The sequence below is a fragment of the Salminus brasiliensis genome, chromosome 16 (assembly GCF_030463535.1).
Source record: "Salminus brasiliensis chromosome 16, fSalBra1.hap2, whole genome shotgun sequence".
Lineage (NCBI taxonomy): Eukaryota > Metazoa > Chordata > Actinopteri > Characiformes > Bryconidae > Salminus > Salminus brasiliensis.
Genome location: NC_132893.1, coordinates 29,458,924 through 29,478,945, shown reverse-complemented (window position 1 = coordinate 29,478,945; position 20,022 = coordinate 29,458,924). Strand labels below are relative to the sequence as shown.

The following is a 20,022-nucleotide window of genomic DNA, read 5'->3' as shown; positions in this document are numbered from 1 at the left end:
TCCCCCTGCTTTTCATTTTTTATATATAATTTGATTCTGACAGTTCTTTTTCATTTAATGTCAACATTTTATGATTAATTGACCAATATAAATGCTCCAAAATGAGTAATGAATAAAAATATTTTACACTGGATTCCATTGTAAGTTAAGGAGTTTTTTCCTTCTCCTGTAAAGTTGCCATTTTTAAGATATAAAGTTTATGTATGACAAATACAATTTACATGTTTACTACAAAGCAGCCCAAATATAGCAAATTTATATTATATTGGAGGTCTCTTTGAAGGCTCCCAGTGTCTAATACTAACTGCATTTCAGTATCTGATGTGTTGTTCTTCTGCTTTTCTTTCAGGCTACTTCAGTATATTTCATATGAAACATCGACAGGCTGTTCTCGACCTCATTTGAAATACACAGAACATGATCTGGTTCTTCTTGATGACTCTTAACAGATACAGCAAAAGCAATCCCATCATTAAGGACAGTTAATGGACACTGCTTTCATCATCTGCTGATCATCTGAAGATACTGAATTATCCATGTTTTCCTGACCAAACTGGTGACCAGTCCACAGATTCCCAGTGCAAGTAGCCCTGCATTCTGCACTAGTGCTACATCACATGTTAAAACAGCCACTTCCTGTACAGTGATCCCATTTTGCATATTCATTTATGTATTTATTTATTTATGTATTTAATTATTTATTCATTTATTTATTTGTAAAAAACTGAACTGTGTATAAATATACTGGCTATAGAAATACAGTACATGTACAAGAATAATATCGAGTGGAAACTCAGCACATTTGCTCTACAGGCCTACTGAAGCTCATGGCTACGAGCAACTGCGCAAGCAAGCAAACTTCTGCACTTGATTGTTTGAATACAGCATTGACAAAGTCTAAATTAAGAATGTTATTATTGTTAATGCAAATGTATTTAAATATGTTCTTGTAGTTTCTCTACTATTTATGTGGATAATAAAAGTCTATACATGGAAAAAAAGTATTTTTTAATAATGTATATTTTATATATTAATTGATTTACCACTTACATCAAAATGTTGCATCACACTTCATGTACAAATAAAAATACATAAGGAATTAGGTCACTAAAATGTGTTAAAATGTTATATATAATATTTAAAAATGATAAAATATAAATATTGTCACAAAAAAAACAAAACGTATCTCCAAAATGTCAGCTGTACTGAAAAAAAAGCTATTTAATTTTCAGTTGAAGTCAAAAGAAAAAGATTTGGAGCATTGGATATTTATATACACATATCCATCTTCCTATCCACCTTTCCTGGTCACAGTCAAGGTGGGTCCAGATATATATAACATATGTAATTTGATGGTAATATAAATATGTACTTAAAAAAGTACATAACATTTAATATCACATTTGTTATATAATGGTAATACACATTTAAATACAAATACATAATAATGGATTATTTTTTTTTATTAAAAATAATAATAATAACAACAACATAAATAATAATAACTACAATAATCATATTATTAATTATAACAACCGCTTAAAAGACATGCTAAAATGGTCAGCACATATGGCAATTTAATATGATGACAGTATATGTCATAAAATTGTATTTATTACCTTTTAATAAGAGCAGGAAATAATAAAGTAGCGCTGACAAATAAATAAATAAATAAAGTAATTAATTAATTAAAGGGCGCGGAACTGCGCATGCGTGCGTCGTGTCGTCATCGCAGCAGAAGACGAGGAGTGCCAACATGGCGTTTACTCTGTACTCTCTGATTCAAACCGCGATTCTGTGCACGAATGCGATCGCTGTGTTACACGAAGAACGGTTTCTCAGTAAAAGTGAGTAGTCTTTTACCGGTTTGTCTCTGTCAAGCCTCGGGGTTTGTGTTATTTCTTGACGCTGGGGCTGTAAACAGCCGATTAGACTCCTGCCTGCTGGAGAGTTAGCTATAGCTATAGCTAGCAGAGCTGGCTAACACACCAGGCTGAACTGAATGGGAAAGTAACTGGAGGGTGTGTTTGTGTGTTTAACAGACCTGTCTCATATAAATGATACGCATCTTTTAATGGCCAGTGGACTCGACAGTGTATAAGTCCTCCACGTTTTGAACAGAGGTGCAGTGGGTGGATGTTAGTGACGCTGGATGCCAACTCACAAGCCCCTGAAGACTCAGTCGACTCAGTAGACTCAGTAGATTGTGCTGAGTAGCCCAAACCCATACCCCAGGACATGTATTAGTAACGAAATGGAAATAATCACTTGTATTTGTATTCTAATATTTTATTATAATGTTTTAATTGAAGCACTTTGCTTGATCATGCTCCAACTGCCCACTCATTCACACTAGATTTTGTTACAGAGGATCTGAGCTTTTTTTTTTTAATACTGCCATATAAACTAGATCAGGGCTACTTAATATTTATTTCACTTATTAATCATAACCTGTACCTAAATTGTACCATTGGCCCCATCATTGAATGTTTGCTGGTTTGGTTTCTGGTGATGCCAGAGCCATCCGTAAGTGGAACTCCAGAAAGCATAATTGGCCTCTCCCAATGGGTGGGTGGGTGGCCCTCCCTGTCCTCCCATCATTTAGCTGATTTAACAGAACTGGCAGCGAGTGTTCTCCTCCAAATGTGTTAAGCTGTCCAATGACAATGTGTCAGCACCAGGAAGTATGCAGCTGGCTGTCTTTATGTGCCTCGGAGGAAGGGCATGCTAGCCTTCACCCTCCCAGCATTGGGATTCATCAAGGGATGAGGGAGTCCTAGTTAATGGGTGAGAATTGGAAATTGGGGTTTGGGCGTAGCTGTCATTATGCTAAAGTATATTACCAGTATAAGATTGTTGTAAGGTCTTGTTTGGTTAAACAGAAGTGTTAAACATGGGGAGGCCTATTTTTAGATTGTTTGTAGGTCATTTTCTGGACCATGATTGCTCATAGGTTCCACATCCTGAGTTAAATCTCATTAAGATTGTCTGCAGCTTTTTAATGAGGAGGTGGTCTTTGATTGCAGTCGGCTGGGGAGCAGATCAAGGTATTGGTGGCTTCGGAGATGAACCAGGAATTAAAGCACAACTTCTAAATCTAATCCGATCTGTCAGGACAGTCATGAGAGGTAAGTAACTGAACATTACATATAGTGTAACACATTTCACATTAAGCAAGACTGTATAATGTCTCACCCTCTCTGTCTGTGGGTGTATATCTCTAGCTGGTTGATATTTACAGTCAGTGTTTGTTTTAACCTCTGTCTGTCTGTCTGTCTTTCTGTCTGTCTATCCCCAGTGCCTTTGATAATAGTAAATACAGTCTGCATCGTGTTACTGTTGCTGTTTGGATGAAGAAAGGCAGACGTTCAGCATGGAACAAGAGCAAGAACAGGCAAAAGGAAACGGACTGTCTTTTTTTTTTTTTTTTTTTTTTTTTTTTGTACATGTGGTTAAAGTCATTTTTGCTTTCAGGTGTCTCACTGTTGCATCTCAAAAACAGGCACGTTTCTGGGATTCGTCAAGTGATTGTTTACTATTCCAACATTTTATATCTTCATATATCAGCAAATTTATTTTCTTCTGTTTGTATGATGTTGCTCAGTGTAATTCTTGCTTTAAAAAGAGCCGCAGTAGCTCAGCCATATTTTGTTTTTTTGTACATGATTCAGTCTTGAGGTGCAATCTTAACATACCTGGTGGTCTCCCCGATAATTTTCTATCTTCAAAACTTTCAGCCAAGTCCGTTTATTATAACACTTTTAAGAAAAGCTGTGGCATTGTGTCTAGGAATGGGTGTGCATCTCCAAATGCAGGTCTTATTTATGATTTGTCAACATTTCAGTATTTAGATACACACTCCAGGCATGTGCTAGATAGCTGATGTGAATGGTTGAGGAGACAGCTGCTTTTGTGTGTCCTATGGCCAAAGGGAAAGTGTTGCCATTGTGAAAGGAGACTATAAGGGTGCCCTGAGTTGTCAGTTATGGTTACACAAGCTTTACCAAGTTTTTTTTTTTTTTTTTTTTTTTTTGTAACTTGGGCAACTGTGCTTGTCTTATTGGATTTTAAATAAAGATTACAAATTTTCATGTAATAATTTTACCGTGATTGTTTCGGCTTTTAAAAACAATATTTGCATGTAGTCCGAATCAGTGATAGTAAAGGAATGTGCAGTATACGCTCAATATATAACCTACAGGAATGCAAACGTTTTAGCAGAAGAAATGGATGTGTCTTTTTGTTTACCTTTGGATATATTTTATGCATCTGATTATAGCAAAAATTCTTCACGAGAAGAATCCCGTTTTATTAACAGGAGCTTAGTAGATGGGTATTACATTAAATTACAACCATATGCTCATAAGAGCGATTATGGCTTAACCCCTTTTTGATCTGAGCTTAGCTGTCATAATCCTGGCTGAAGATAAATGTGTAATTTATTTATTTATTTATTTATTTGTTTTTGTTTGTGGCAAAACTGACTTGCCTATGATTTATACATAAGCATGACATTTCACCTGTGTTAAAGAGAATATCAGGTTTAGTCCTCTGAGACTACAGAATTCCCTTCGCTGAGACTGATCCTTTTTTTTTTTTAATTATTTTTTATTTTTATTTTGGCCCTGTAGACCCACTTCACTTCAGCCCAACTCCTTCAGTAAACCTTCCTGAAAACCCAGGACCCAATATCTGTTTCCGGACAGATTCTAAGGTCAGAAGGTCAGTTCTATCCTTTCACATTTCTACACAGTTAATGCTCACTACTGTGCTACCACTGTGGTGTATCCTGCTGCCAATCACTGAGAGACCATCAATGTGTGAATCGGGGTCTTCAGGGTTATTTTTGACATGAGAGAAATATTTTCTCCCCATGTTGATGGGTAACATTTAAAGAGGCTTTTCAAGCCAAAGTGATAAAATGCTGCTAAAATCGATTACCGCACAAAATGCCCTTTAATGCGATACATCTGTCTGTAAAATAGCCTACATATGTTTTTTTTTTTCCCTTTTAGAAAATGAGTAATCTGTCCCATGGGTAACCCTCTTAAATGATTAAAGGATCATTATATCATCTGAGTGAGAACATGTGCCCTGAAGTAACAATATGATTGTTTTTGTGCAGGGCTGTGTGTGTGTGTGTGTGTGTGTGTGTGTGTCTCCAGGATGATGGAAAACATGTTGATTGTGGGGACATGGTTGTAATTAAAAAAGTCAAAGATTTGCTTTTGGTTCCTGAGGTTAAGATTAGGGTTGGAGTTGTTGTAGCACAGCAACATTAAAAGTCTAGGTTTAATCAGATAAATTAAGTAATAAAACATTTGATTAAATTCATTTTTAAAAAAATCTACTACTAATTTGTTCTTCAGTTCTCCAGCTGGGTTAGCTCGCCCTGCTACATCAATATCCAGTGTCCTTGGGCAAGACTCCAAACTCTACAGTCACCTACCTGTGTTAACATGACAAGGTAAGTCACTCTGAATATGAGTGTCTGCAAAATGCTGTAAATGTACAGGACAGTATGGATATTAAGGGTTACTTTGCATATTGTTGCTACCATGCACAAAACCTGCATCTCCAAAACAGTAGCTTTACAGCAAAAGGAAAAATAAACTTTTCCAAATTCCAAATTTTTAATGGCAGTCAATATAATAAAGAAATTTTGGAGTGTTTCTATTTGTTCATTCATTGTTATTTTCTGACACTATCTGAGGAAAAAGTATAGCAAAAAAAAAAAAAGAAGAAAAGATATATATAAGGGTTTTTGCCTGACAGTGGTGATATGTACATGTTACACAGCTAGAAGGCTGTACTGTTAGGAGTCTTGCCCAAGACCTCTTAATAGTGTAGTGGAACTGAACCCTATAGCCTGCCTCAGTAAAAGCAGTGTTGTTACCCACACCAGAAAACACTACAACCATGAGTCACATGTGAGCACAAATGAGAAGTAGATTTTCAAACTGACTAAATCATTTGGCCGAAAAACTGTTTATTTATTATTTAATGTGTCAGATTAGGTCCAGACTTTTGCTTACATGGGATTGCTGGCAGTTATTCTAATTATCCATCAAAAATGCTCCAGAATGACTTGGAATAAAATCTTTCTACACTGACTTCCATTGAAAGTATAGTATATTGTAAAATTGCCATTTTGGTGAAAGTTTATATTATTACACAATACAATATATTATTATTTCTTATTTATTATTCATAATATTATTTATTATTATTAATTCTATTATTTTACACTATTACACAATAGTGTAAGACAGTGTAATAAAGGCATTTGTTGGAATTTGCACAAAATATGTTTCATAAAATAAATAAATGTTTTATAGGATGTTTTTATTTAATTACTTCTGGCCAAAACCCTGAGAGTTATCTATACATTTTGCCCACCTTATAGGCATAGGTTATACTGGATTAGCATCAGGCATGTGTGAGGACTACTGAGTGTAGCTGAGTGTAGCTAGGACCCTAAAGAGAAACGTGTAAACAAACAGAAGAAGGTTTCCAGCTGTTTCTGCTTTATTAACTTCTCATTTGGGAATATTTCTCACATATTTTAATGGTACAGCTTTGATAAAAGCAGGCTGTGATCCAGTTTGCTCTGTTTTACCGCAGCGGCCACTGCTATCGACAGGTTAGCGCTGCTAGCTAGTGCTCAGATCGCTAGCTGTGTTTTGTAGGGCTGGGCTGGGCCTCCGATATTTCCACTGTTATTCACTGCTGAAACAGAGGTAGATCCGTGTGTTTAAGGCCATCTAAGGATAGAGAGATTTAAGGTTTGCTTCCTTGCTTCTTATTCGAGATTTCCAGTGTAGTGGGACTGAGAAATTAACTAAATTTAAGAAGCCAAGGCGTGGTTTTATTTGAGGAATTGAAGTCCAGTATCTACGAGAGTCTTATTTAACGAGCTTTTGCCAGTCAGTAATACTTTTAAAGCATTTTGACATGTTTAAATCATCATAGATATTTTGTGGGATCTTTATTGCGCAGGGTGAGATGATCCATGGTTGATAGTAACCAAACCCAGTCCAAAAAGACCCTTAGTTAATGATGTCCCTTAGTTAATGATGTTTTCTGTACCATTATCTTGTTATCACAACTTGTTTTTCTAAAGAAAGCCAATATATGTTGTCATCTCGACAAATTCACTTATCTTGAGATCCCTAGAAAAACTAGTTGTGTTCATGAGATAACAGTACAGAAAATATGATTAACACATGGCATTATAGTGGGAGCCTGGGAATTCAACACACAGACTCCAGATTGGATGAACTTGGGTTTAATACATAAATGAATAAAGAATTAAAAGATAAACAGTTATTTACATTTACAGCATTTACCTGACACTTATCCAGAGTGACTTCCAGGGTTACAGGATTACAGGTGGGCCAGTGAAGTGTTGGGAGTCTTGCCCAGGGACTCCTATTGGAGTAGTGCAGCATAGTCACCCAGACCGGGAATCAAACCCCGGTCTTCCACATGGTGTGGCAGCTCACTGGCAGGTAGTGGTGTTATCTGTTGCGCCACACCAACCACCGTATTTAGAGAGGTATGATGTGAAATGTGACATTATGGAGTAGTTCAACATCGTGATGTTCGTGATGATGGGACCCAAACATATTAACAAGCTATATTAAAAGTTAAAAGTTAAATACGCCACCTGATGCCTGAGATGTTTTTATTGTATTTATTGGTAGGGTTTTGTCCTGAAATGTCATTTATTTTAAAGAGCATTGTAATGGAAATAGTATCCAGTTCTGCCTGTATATTACTGTCATTAACATCACATATAAAAGTGAGACTATATGTAGTCACTGGATGTTTTGATAGTGAATAAAATGTCTGTTTTCTTTGTAAACATCAGAATGTATCTGATCTATTACTGCTCTTATAAAGAAATCTGATTCAGTATGTTTCTTTTCAATGCACCATTTTACACCAACCAGTGGTATCGGTGTGTGCCACATGTTCAAGTTTCTTGGTGATTAGATCTTTTGTACAGCTCTTTAACTTAAGCGTAGAAGTGTCAGTTGAAGTGTGGTTGCACTCCTGTAGCTTCAGACCTTTGAGCTTTTCCATTATCCATTTGTTATCTACTTAAAGCAACACCGTAGCGCCTTAATTCAGTAAAAAAAACACCTTGCATACCCCACTCTATCTGCTAGAGTAACAGATTGACCTATGAGTGGTACATTCCACCATTTCTTAATTTACATGTCTTTCAGCTGCCTATGGTGTTGTATTTGTGTGATTTTAGTCAAGCAGCTTTATGTTATCTAAACCACTCCCAGTACTTTGGCAGCACTTTTTAAATAAATGAAACACAGATCATGGCCAGTGTGCCAGAGCAGCCGGTCATTATTATGGCTAATCCAGAGCTTGACTTGAATAAGAGCATTAATTGTTCTTCCAATTTCCAAGAGCTGATTTGTCTTTGGATTAACAGAAAAAAAAACACAAAAATTCTAAATAATAGAGGATCATCAGTGGTTAATATGATCCACTGTGGAGATATTTAGTAGCCCTTAATAAGTCCTGCTGATTTATTAAGGCTAGATTTCACTGGTGTGTTGCCCAGAGTGTTTTCATCTCTATATTTAATATCTTTAGAGCATATGTCATGCGACCTCACAAAAAATAGTGTCTACAAAAATGCCTTTTAATGTTTTAATGTGTAATATTAATGTTAAATGAACAATTTTAATTTATTCCAGCCTATAATGAACCCGAGTCAGGTAATGAAGAGCTGTAGGAGATCAGTTACTTGACTTATGTGTGTTAGGAAGTGGGACAGGGTAAAATACAGACTGAATAGGGATCCACAAGAACTGGCTTTAGAAACTCTAATCTAGTATGTATCTAGTATTTAGACCTTCCAAAGGGGTCCGGACTGCACATAGGATGACTCAACTCTCTTTTTGTTTGATGGGTAGGCCATGGCGTCCCGGCGGGCTTTGAAAGCGGTGCTCATTGACCTAAGTGGAACCCTTCATATTGAGGATGCTGCTGTACCTGGAGCACAAGAAGCGCTTGCAAGGTCAGTCAACATACACTACAGTTTGAAGTACCTGTGTCAAGGAACCTCAAGCCAAAGTGGGCTGAAGACACTGTCCTCTTTTAACCAAGTGTTTTCTGTTGTCTAGGCTGCGGCAGGCTCCAGTGGCTGTGAAGTTTGTAACAAACACTACAAAGGAGTGTAAGAGAACCCTGCATGAGCGACTGCGTCGGCTGAAATTTGACATAGAAGAGCAGGAGATCTTTACCTCACTGACTGCAGCTCGCAGCCTGTTGGAGCAGAAGGCAGTGCGCCCCCTGTTGCTGGTAGAGGATAGTGCATTGGAGGACTTTGCGGGTGAGATGGGGAGAATCGTCCAGTGCAGACACATTTTGTTGGTTTCTTGCTTGACCACAGTTTGTTGATTCATTGTCAAATACGTCATAAAGAATACGGTCACTTTGTTGCCTACCTGGGCCCAGTCTGGAACTAGTACAATATCACTGCGCCAGACAGTGCTGCTCACTAACAGAGCAGCACTGTCTGGCACAGAGGGGGGGTTCAAGGGCTTGCCTGAAGCAACCTACTCAGTTCTGGGATCTGAACTTTCTTAGCTGTTATGTTAATGCAGAAAAACACATTAAGCATTGTGGAAGATTAAGATGTAAGGTTGTAAGATTATGCCCCCACAAGTGTGGAGATGCATGCTTTCTACTAAAACTACACACCTCTTCACACCTTCTTAAAGTTCTTAAATCTCTGTTTTTGTCACAGGTATTGAAACCTCGGATCCTAATGCTGTTGTGATAGGCTTAGCACCAGACCACTTCAACTATCAAATGCTTAATAAAGCTTTCAGGTGAGGGCTTATTTTCATTACTTTGTTGCAGAAACATCTTTTACAGTACTTGGTAAAAGTTTAGTTGTTTAGACCATGTATCTTGATAGTAAGTGGTTTTAATTGGGGGGAAAAAACCTTGATTCCAAAGATGGAGTAGATATTTTAAGCATGTTAGACATACAGATGTTTAATTTCATGATTTGTTCAATTCAAATTGCCTTTTCGTAGAGGATTGAAAGTTACAAACACATTAACATCCATAGAGGCACAACGTTTTGTCATTTATTCTAATATTAATGTTTTTTTTTCCAGAACAAATTGTACTTTTGCATATTACTGTCTGCTGTTAATTATTTATTATTATTATTATTATTATTATTATTATGTTTCTGTCTGTGAGTAATTGTTAAGGCTTCATTACAGACATTTAGGCTTTTTATGTGAATATTTCTTGGTTGTTAAGACACAAAGGTTTAATGTAAAACACATCAAATTGTATGCATTTGTAGGTATGCAGTGCAAATACTGTATTAAATCTGAGTTAATTTCCTCTTATTTTCAGTGTTTCTTTTTCATGCTTATGCTTTTTCTGTGATAGGTTAATTCTGGACGGTGCCCCTCTCATTGCAATTCATAAAGCCCGCTACTACAAGAGAAAAGATGGACTGGCACTGGGGCCTGGACCATTTGTGACTGGACTGGAGTATGCCACTGACACACAGGCCTCTGTGGTGGGCAAACCTGAGAAAACATTTTTCCTAGAAGCACTGCGAGACCTGAACTGCAGCCCAGAGGAGGCGGTGATGATTGGAGATGTAAGTCTTATTCTGCATTCAAAAGATCTGTGGTTTGAATCACTAACACTGAATGGTATCTGTATGGTGTATCTTGAATCAGCAGTTGGCAGTAATATAAATATGGGTCTGGCACTTGTATCTACAGGATGCTAGGGATGATGTTGGTGGTGCTCAGAACACAGGGATGCTGGGAATATTAGTCAAAACTGGTAAGGTATAATATTACTGTATATTTGTTACTCAGCTTTATACACTGTTCAGAAGTGAACACATCATTATATCTTTATTCTGAAGCATATTGTTGTGGTAGATTTGGATTTATGAATGTTTTTTGTCCACAGGTAAATACAGAGCTGGTGATGAAGGCAAAATAAGCCCTCTACCTTATATGACTTGTGACAGCTTCCCAGAAGCTGTAGATCATATCCTTCAACATCTGCTAGAAACAAAATGAGTTTTATGATCATTTGGGGAAAAAGTGCATTAAATATGGTGCTGCCTGGGAATGTGAGGTGACGTTATGGGATAAATAATATAGTTGCTTATTGTAAATATGTCAACAATGTCAATCCGAGAGATTAAGCATGCTGTTGATCCCTTAATGAAGCACATCACTGCTTTGCACTTCTCTCACTTGTCCTTGTAAGTAATTCTTTGGCTAGTTTGACTAGTGACATCTGAACTGTAAGAAATAAATAATAAAAGTAACCAACAAAGTAAATAAAAAATGAAAGTTTTATTTCTATATATTTTGTGTACAGTCAACCTGTGTTGTTACTACAAACATGTCCAAGGTTGGATGAATCACATAAAAAAAACTTGCTTGGTGTGCAATAAAATCTGTAGTGTGATAACAGTTCTGGATGAAAGCTCAGACAGACTCGTACTCTCTCTCCCAGGCCGAGAATCTGTCTGTCAGGTTTCTGGCTGATGGTTTGGTGTGAGCAATCACCTCCAGGAAATCTGCTGTGGTCACCGTTTCTAGCTCAATAAACGACATGTCGCAGTGACCTGTGGAGATACATGATTGACCTGGAGGCTGTGCAGAGTGCTGGTGGAAATAAAAGGGAAGAAGCAGTAGATTTGTTCAGTTCATGAAAGGCAGCATTTGTCTTACCCTCACTGTGATTCTCCAGAGCATCAAAAATCTTCCGGACAGGCCTCATTGCAGCTTCTTTACACACAAGTCTGATATCTGAGCCGGAGTAGCCCTCCGTTTTCTGTAATGATAAAGGCAAATGCTCTGAATACCAACATAGCTGTTATTCCTTACTGCTCTGCTCTGTTTGTACAGTCTGTCAGTGAAAAAGAACTGATGTGTTGAGATTACTTATTCTAATAAGTAGTTTGTTTAGAGGTGTTCAGCTCTGGTCCTGGAAGGCCTGTGTCCTGCACAGTTTGGTGAGTTTCTTGCTCAAACACACCTGATTCAACTCTACAGGTAATTGCCAGGTCTGATATGGTAAATATGGTAAATCCTTTAGGACCATTTGATAATCCTGGTTTTCGATTAATTAAGAAACATATGAGGTGGCTATCAAGGCTAGAGAAGAAAGGACCCTGACTGTCTCTTATGCTTTATGCTTTAAACAAGGACACACAGTATCATTGATGCGAAGCACTATTTGAATACTAATAGCGCCCCCTTGTGGAGAATCTTCAGCCTGTTAAATGTTAGTGTGTTACAAGCCAGGTTGATGGGCTGCTCAACATAAAAAAAGATATAAATATATAACAACACTCCAATGTTTATTGAACAATATGTCTTAGAACATATTGATCTAACCCTAACCCATTAGTTGGTTAGAGTTGACAAACTGTCTTTGGTAAGCACTGACCCAAGCAACCTAGTGAGGTCTCATACAATTGAGAAGATTGCCACTGTGTTGATTATTCCGTTTCCAGTTGATTTCATGTTAGTTGTTTGCCCCTAGAAGGAGTTCTGCCAAATCATTGTGTATTTGTGAGCATCCTTTTTTGACTGACTTTCTATGCTCATTTTGTTGGCGGGCAGTTGTGTGGCCCACCTGTGCAAGAACGTCATAGGCTAGCTCAGTACGAAGTTCTATCCCTCCGTTGTTACTGATTGGAGGAAGCCAGTGGTCGATCATTGCTTTTCTGGCTGGGCTGGAGGGAAGACCCACTAGTATTCTTTTCTCCAGTCTTCTCAGCATGGCGTGGTCCAGCTCCCTGAGACCAAGAGAGAGCAAAGAGAAGGTAAAAAAAATGACTGAAAACATGGCATCAGAAGCACACTGCATTTCTGCATATTTACCAGGGTAGGTTGGAGGCAGCCAGCACAAACACCAGATCGTTAGACCGCGCCAGTCCATCCATCTGTACCAGCAGCTCAGTCTTCATTCTCCTGCTGCCTTCATGTTCACCTCTTGGCAAAGGAGGGAGAAGATGTAGTTTATGTTAAGAGTGATTATACTTCTTCAGTGTTTAAATTTAAGAGGACATCCATGTCAGCAGAATGTTTCCAGAATTATTGGAAACTGAAAGCATCTCAAACAACCAACTGCTTGCGATTTTACATCATTCAGTTAAATGAAAATGTAACAGTACGGTCCAGCAAAAACCTACCTGTTCACTGTTTTTTCCTTTAATGCAAATGCTGTTGATTATGCAAGGACTTGTTTGGTGTCTGATCTTTGGCAACTTTCCTGCAGGTTGTTGGCAATCTTGGCAAAATGGGGGCTTTGATTTGCCTTTCTTACCAGCATACAAGCAGTTCTCTTTGAGAGTCTGCTAAGTCTTTAAAATCTCATCTTGACCTCCACACTTTTCCTGAACTATTTCCTAATAACATTCTGCACTATAGTGCAAGCTGAACAAGCTTAACCCCTGCCTTCTGGGAATCAATTACTTCAGATCTCTAAAACATTGTTTTGAGGAGTGTTAGTATATGCTTTGAAGAATTAGAGAATTTTTAAAGCTTGGAAATTTGATTCAGGTGACAGTCCCTAATTACAGTTGGTAAAATGTCTCATGTCAATGCCAGATGTGCGCCTCAAGGTCTAAAGCATTTGCAACAATGTAGAAAATGTATGTTATTAAAATAAGCAGAGTAACTGCATTCGGCTTTTCTATTATGTTTGATTAGCTACAGAGGCTGTCTACTTCTCAATTAAATGAATGTGTCATGTCATTTGGCCGAGGGTGTCCATATTTTCACTTACAACTGTAGTCCTTAAGAAACTTTGCCAGACTCTTACCCTTGACCAACACCTCTCTGGCCCATCACCGACTCCAGCTCATCCAGAAAGATGGTGGATGGGGCATGGTATCTCGCCAACTCAAACAAAACCTGCAGAGTAAGGACAAGAATATAACCTAGTGAGACTTACTGAGGCTTCTGAGATCTCACAGTGTGACAGGATGTAATTAGACACCTACAGGTCTGAAACGAATAGTTTGTTTAAATAGCTGGAAACGCTACTCTCGCTTTGCTGTGTAATTACAGAATTAACCTCATGTCATGTAGAACAGAACACTGTATAGTTACTAGACAGAGTGATAGGAGAGACTGACCCGAACCAGCTTCTCGGAGTCTCCTCTCCACTTGCTGACAATACTGGAGGCAGAGATGTTAAAGAAGGTGGTGTTGCACTCTGTGGCTACAGCTTTTGCCAGCATCGTCTTGCCTGTGCCTGAATTTTCATTGGGTAACATAACAGTACATTAATAGAATACAGAGGCCATTCAACCATACTGTCTACTTAAGGGAGCCAGTCAATGCTTGTTAAAACACCAGAATAAAACTATAAAAGATGCCAATTTTCCAGGTCCTGGACAGTGATCTCTAACGAGGGGACTACATTCTGCTCTTCTATCTGTGGTATACTTATGGTTTTTCTCTAGGTAAACCATTTGCTTGATTGGTGCTGGTGGTTAGAGCAATGGGCTATTGATGACAGGGTTGTAGGTTTGATAGCTCGGCAAGCTGCCACTATTGGGCCCTTGAGCACTGCCCTTAATGCCCTTATGCTTCCCAGGTGCCACAGCGATGGCTGCCTACTGCTCCAGGCACACGTGCTCACTATATCACTGTGTCTATTTGCTTGCTAGTGTGTATGTGTGTGTTCACTGCACGGGTGGGTTAAAGGCCGAGGCAAAATTCTCTAATCTTCTTTTTCATTTAGAATTAAACAGCCTGTGATATTGCACCTGTGATACTTACATATTGTTGTTGTCCTGCTTAAAGAGCTGTCCTATTTTTCACGTTTTTGACATAATGTGAATCTGACAGTTCACCTTTACATTGTGTCAAATGTCCTTGATGAATGGACCAATAGAAATGCTCCAAAATTAATTCATAAATTAAAAAAATTACATTACATTCCATTGAAGGTTTTTGGGTGACAACAACAATATGTAAATAGCTGTGATTGGCTGCCTCTCCTATGTTGTACCCAACCATGATAAACTTAATATGAGTGAATTTCAACCGTGTTTATGTAGGCAATCCATTTGCAATCAAAAGCATTTGTTTTTCCATGATCTCTTCTCCAAGACTGATGTCTGCCTCAGTGCAATAACACTAACCTGGGGGCCCGTAGAGCAATAAACCCTTCCATGGGGAGAGAATGCCTGTGAACAGTTGAGGGTACTGGAGAGGAAAGAGGGAATATATATATATACACACATAGATTTTAGTCAGTTTCACTTAATTACCAATGTAGTAGCCAATCAAAAGTCATGCACACAATACTGTCAGACCTGTTGGCTACTTCATGTGTCACACCTCAATTCTTCTTATTTACTTCTTCTAAGCTAGCAGCGTAAGCTGAAACCCAGGGGGAGTCTTTGCACTGACAGACTATAATCACTAAGCTGCCTTAACTGACAATGAAAGCAAGCTACTGATAATTGAATCCCAAGGCCCAGTAACGTGAACTGTATCACCAGTGAATTTAAGAGCGGCTTGTGACATCAGTCTGCTTTTATTAACAAAATCGAGAAAGACAAATATTGTTTATGTGTCCTGTTTATCAGGGCCCTGCCATGCATTTGTCATCGGCGTAAAAGACAGGAATGAGTAAGAGATGGTGAAGGGCAAGATTGGGTGGTATTCAAGTATGGATTTAATGTCATCTAAAGCTATAACCACCCGCGCTTTGCTTTCCGCTAGCCCTTTTGTGCGATATTCACAATCGAAGTGCTGTGGCAGCTTGAGAAATACCACTCTGTTTAGCAGGCCTGCACCTTAATGGGGTAGACGACAGCCTCTTTGACTAATCGCTTAGCGGCCTCCAGACCTATAATGTCGTCCCAGCGCACGTTGGGGTTGTGTAAATAGATATCCTTTAGGGAAAGGCAGGAGAGAGAGAGAGAGAGAGAGAGAGAGAGAGAGATGAAACATAGCAATTCATTAATATCTGTTCCACCGATTGTGTGTAGGTGTACTATGGTCTCACTTGCTCTCACACAATGTTTATGCATAGGCTGACTGTAAAAAGCAGATTTAATTACTGATAACCTGGGACATGGAATCAGTTGTATATTGTCTTTGTCGTGTAAAAATGTATTTTAAAAATGTTAATTTTTAAAAGGTAAAAAAACTTCCTCAAAGAACACAATATAATTTTTTTTTATTAAAAATAATATTTTATTCCAAATCAGTTTGGAGCATTTCTGTTGGTCTATTTATCAAGATATTTGTAAACAATGTTATGAACAACTGTCAAATTATGGCAAAAAGTAAAAGACATCAAAAATGGAGATTGTTTTGCAAGGTTTTTGCATGATAGCGACAATCTGTGACCTTTAAAAGGGAGTTCCACCAATTTTTCTAAATTCCAGCAAAATATATCATTTGCTGTGGTGGTGATAGGAACCAGGAGTTATGATGTACACTGCGCAAATATAGCCATTTGCTAGGACCTTGTTTGCAGAAATTTTGGGTCAAAAAAACAAACATTGTAAGTCCCCTTTAATGTACTGCAGATGTATTAAAGTCCACTGCATATTAGTTCAATTTCATATTCCACATCATGAAGTAGACTGTTTTTGTACACCGCTCAGAGACTTTCAAGTAAAAAGTTCAATGGTACAATGTGTAGAATGCGTAAGCTTACTCTGCTAATGACAGCCGCCAGCTCTCTCATCTCACTGTTCATCCCGTAAAAGGAGCTAATGGGTTTGAGCAGCCGTTCCTGTGTCCAAAAGAGAAAATACACAAGTTTCAAAACCAGGCTTTAGCATTACAGTAATACATGCACGTAACATAGAGGCTCTAATATTACACTCTAGCTCAGACTTCCGAAACAGACCAATCTGATAAAATAGTTTTTGACATAAATCAATAAAACTTGCTGGAATCTTCTGATTAGAAGAACTTACTGAGGGATCTGAATTGCAGGAAACGCCGCTTGCATTCGTGTCATTTGTTGCTCCCTTAACTGTGTCCTGAATCAGACACCTGTACTCAACCAGTGGACCCTACAAAGAGCAATTACAGACATAATTTAATGACCTTTTTTTACCTATGTAAATGCATGTGACTGCATTATAAACTACAACAAAGGTGGACAAAAGTGTTGGGACGTCTGCTTTTCCGCTTATTCTGATTTTTTCGCAAAAGCAACATTCTAGCAACCACCTCATAACACATGGCATCCATCTACCAACCACCTACCAACCACTTAGCAACACTATAGCAACCACTTGGAACATCATAGGAAATGCCTAGCAAAACCATAGCGATCACAGTTAGCAATCACATAGCAAAAATACCACCACCACCACCACCATCACAATTTATGACCATGTAGCAACAGCCTGGAAACTGCCTGGAAGTGGAACAGGTCTTTGGTGGCAAACCCTGCCAGTGTGTTCCACAAGACCCCTTCAGACACTTATCTTAGACTTATCCCCACCTATCTTAGATCTGACTCTGGTTTACACTAAACCAAGAGATTACCTTCTTCTGCATCCCCTCACCAGCTCCATTCCTGATGACGGGCGACACATTCAGGCCAAACCCGGTCAACTCTGGCACATACACTCCTCCGTTCTCCTGAAACTAAATGGGACAGCTGTGTCAGTGTACGCAAATGGTGAAAGAGAAAAGCAATCGAGCGGAGTGAGATTTGGCATCTTCCCACTCTGATATGAAAAAGGGAAATAAACTCACACTGCTAGATTTACTGCAGTCCTTCACTGCAGCTTTAGACTCTGGCTTTTTAATACCGTTCCTGGACTGGGGCCGCTGGACGGAGGCAATTCTTGGCAGTGTTTGGGTTGTGCATGGGGTCCTGTAGACAGGAATATCAGTAGCTTTAATGGGGGATAAAGCAGTATGCACTGTGCATCCATGGTAATAAAAAAATGTCATGCTTGCTTACCTTTTTTTACCACAGCTTCTAACAGATCTGCTCTCCCCTGTGTGGAAAAAAGCCCCCATAAACATTCACTGCAGCATTTTCAACATCTGCTCATGCTTTAAAGAGCCCTTATCCCTCTATGTCCACTTAAGATGTCTGTGCAGGTTATTTGTACCACAGGCAGTGCTGTTTTCAACCTCTGTTTATCCTTAATTTTTTTCCATGTACCTTTTAAGATAGACATACATAAATGGTCACTGGGAGACGAATAGCCCTGGTGTTCCACCTCTAAGTACTGACTTGCTCACGCTTGGGGCCCTATCCTACAACCTGCGTAAGGCCCGTCACGACACTCATTGCTATCCGATACCCCGCCAACAGTCTATTTTCATGCCTTCAGCCTGCACCCTTTAAATAGAAACAGTGCTTGTGAATATATCTATGCCGATGGCCGTGGTGGTCTCAAAATGAGGTGTGTTCAGGTAAATTTCTAGTGTATTGCTATCTTGGCAACGGAAAACACAGGAGCTCCACTGACTAAAAACAGCCTAGGCAGACGTCAACAGTCAGACATTCAGTGAATTGTCAACAAAGGCACGTGCCCAACGCACATACACCCCCGCTTTGCTCAATTAAAATAGCAATCCACCAAAGTCAGACCACACCTAGGTCTTAAAGGGAAAGGCGAGTGACACGCTGATTGGTTTACCGTGCGTTACGCCAAAAACACACCCATGATTAATTAAGAGACTTAGGGCATGCCTTTTGCACATTTCGAGCCGCACAAGGTGTACTTTTCCCGTCGTTACCATAGCAAAGACACACCGACACGCCCTAGCTGCATGGTGCACGGTTGACGTCTCTTCAAAAGATAGTTAAAATAGGGCCCCTGTCGATCACTCATTAGCTCCGGCATTTAGGACGCCACACCTTGACTTAGGTGCGACGTCCTCTTGTTTTCCCCAGCAATCCGAAGCACGTTCATTCTCTTGTTTAGTCCTGTTCTGGTTTTTGACTCATTTCTGTTTCTATGTTTTGGATTCTCAGATTTGCCCTCGTTTGCTTTTGTTCGCCTGGTTTGTCTGTATCAGCCTGCTCTGTACTCAACTGGATCCCATCCGTCCTGGTATTGTGTGACACACTGTTCTGATTGGCTGCTGTGTATTGTGCCTATTTATTTGAAGAGCAGTTCAAGTCGAAACACTCTTTATAACTTCAATGTGAAGTTGAATTTATGTAAGTGTGTTTTTTTTGTAACATCACAGATTCAGAACGGCCGCTTTGAGAGAATGGCATGTCTAGACACTTTAACAGACACTTTGCATGAAACTTTTATTTCAAGAATGTGCTGTAAATTCAGTTTACATGGGCCCTTTAACACATCCAAACATAACGCTTTGTGTTTAATGTGCTATAATCACACTTACCTTGCTCTGGCAGTTTCTTTGTTAGTTTGGGATATTTCTGAAATTTGATGAAATAATAACTTTCATACTCCATGAGAATTGTGTCCAAGTCAATATTGTCGCATACTTCAAAGCGCCGCAGTCCAAAATTGGTGTCTTGCTCCAGGCAGCTTGCAGCATCCATGTACCTGTACAGTTTTTACACACACTGATCAGTTTAAAGTCTTATTTGAAGATAATTTCTTAACAAAAGTGCAAAACCTCACCCCTCCTCCATCAAATGATGATAAATCAGCACAAGCAAGTTTCTTCTTCTTGCCTCTGTTCTCAATTCATCCTAAAAAAAAATTATAATATGATTATTTGTAACACAAGGCTGCATAAAACCACTTAAGCAAACATAACATAGACAAATAAATTCCTACCTTTTCTTTAAATAAAAGAGCATAAAAGAGAAAAAAGTAACATTCACTCCCCAGTCCATATGTACCCAGTCAACATGCTAATGTGGGGCTCATATGGGTGGAACATGGCCTGGGTGGGTTTCAGGTGAGCATGGACTCGGAGTGCATTTGTACATGTGTTGTTACTGGGACCCAGTTGTGCTTCCCAAATGGATCCAATAGTAACAGCCCACCATAACCTC

General features: G+C 38.8%; 3 protein-coding genes across 7 annotated transcripts; 2 read left to right on the top strand and 1 right to left on the bottom strand.

Annotated features, from left to right (window-relative positions):
* Nucleotides 1–1,740: 1,740 nt before the first annotated feature.
* ier3ip1 (immediate early response 3 interacting protein 1) lies at nucleotides 1,741–5,074 on the top strand. Its single transcript, XM_072658737.1, has 3 exons — nucleotides 1,741–1,847; nucleotides 3,027–3,128; nucleotides 3,299–5,074. Exons 1-3 carry the CDS (start codon nucleotides 1,757–1,759, stop codon nucleotides 3,352–3,354), a joined length of 249 nt encoding a protein of 82 aa, XP_072514838.1. The 5' UTR covers nucleotides 1,741–1,756; the 3' UTR covers nucleotides 3,355–5,074.
* hdhd2 (haloacid dehalogenase-like hydrolase domain containing 2) lies at nucleotides 4,658–11,501 on the top strand. Of its 4 annotated transcripts, XM_072658735.1 has the most exons (8): nucleotides 4,658–4,714; nucleotides 5,370–5,467; nucleotides 8,943–9,046; nucleotides 9,153–9,361; nucleotides 9,779–9,863; nucleotides 10,444–10,660; nucleotides 10,788–10,851; nucleotides 10,984–11,501. In XM_072658735.1, exons 3-8 carry the CDS (start codon nucleotides 8,946–8,948, stop codon nucleotides 11,094–11,096), a joined length of 789 nt encoding a protein of 262 aa, XP_072514836.1. In that variant the 5' UTR covers nucleotides 4,658–4,714; nucleotides 5,370–5,467; nucleotides 8,943–8,945; the 3' UTR covers nucleotides 11,097–11,501. The 4 variants fall into 4 exon arrangements, with proteins under 4 accessions (XP_072514836.1, XP_072514833.1, XP_072514835.1 ...); XM_072658732.1 differs by lacking the exons at nucleotides 4,658–4,714; nucleotides 5,370–5,467 and adding an exon at nucleotides 6,308–6,571; XM_072658734.1 differs by lacking the exons at nucleotides 4,658–4,714; nucleotides 5,370–5,467 and adding an exon at nucleotides 6,308–6,643.
* Nucleotides 11,469–18,053, bottom strand: katnal2 (katanin p60 subunit A-like 2). Of its 2 annotated transcripts, XM_072658730.1 has the most exons (13): nucleotides 17,992–18,053; nucleotides 17,781–17,901; nucleotides 17,568–17,669; nucleotides 16,988–17,086; nucleotides 16,723–16,800; nucleotides 15,851–15,949; nucleotides 15,191–15,254; nucleotides 14,177–14,295; nucleotides 13,861–13,952; nucleotides 12,918–13,028; nucleotides 12,670–12,832; nucleotides 11,760–11,862; nucleotides 11,469–11,653 (listed from the first exon to the last, which is right to left on the bottom strand). In XM_072658730.1, exons 1-13 carry the CDS (start codon nucleotides 18,048–18,050, stop codon nucleotides 11,514–11,516), a joined length of 1,350 nt encoding a protein of 449 aa, XP_072514831.1. In that variant the 5' UTR covers nucleotides 18,051–18,053; the 3' UTR covers nucleotides 11,469–11,513. The 2 variants fall into 2 exon arrangements, with proteins under 2 accessions (XP_072514831.1, XP_072514832.1); XM_072658731.1 differs by lacking the exon at nucleotides 15,851–15,949.
* Between the last annotated feature and the right edge of the window lie 1,969 nt (nucleotides 18,054–20,022).

Bases quoted from the DNA above. Each gene is read 5' to 3' on its own strand.
- ier3ip1 (XM_072658737.1), top strand. From the start codon at position 1,757: ATGGCGTTTACTCTGTACTCTCTGATTCAAACCGCGATTCTGTGCACG. The intron at 1,848-3,026 runs GTGAGTAGTCTT...CTTTGATTGCAG, and splicing joins AGAACGGTTTCTCAGTAAAA to TCGGCTGGGGAGCAGATCAA. The intron at 3,129-3,298 runs GTAAGTAACTGA...GTCTATCCCCAG, and splicing joins TGTCAGGACAGTCATGAGAG to TGCCTTTGATAATAGTAAAT.
- hdhd2 (XM_072658732.1), top strand. The intron at 9,047-9,152 runs GTCAGTCAACAT...TCTGTTGTCTAG, and splicing joins GCACAAGAAGCGCTTGCAAG to GCTGCGGCAGGCTCCAGTGG. The intron at 9,864-10,443 runs GTGAGGGCTTAT...TTTCTGTGATAG, and splicing joins ATGCTTAATAAAGCTTTCAG to GTTAATTCTGGACGGTGCCC.
- katnal2 (XM_072658730.1), bottom strand. From the start codon at position 18,050: ATGGGGGCTTTTTTCCACACAGGGGAGAGCAGATCTGTTAGAAGCTGT. The intron at 17,902-17,991 runs GTAAGCAAGCAT...TCCTGTCTACAG, and splicing joins AGAAGCTGTGGTAAAAAAAG to GACCCCATGCACAACCCAAA. The intron at 15,255-15,850 runs GTGCAGGCCTGC...TTTCCTCTCCAG, and splicing joins CTGTCGTCTACCCCATTAAG to TACCCTCAACTGTTCACAGG.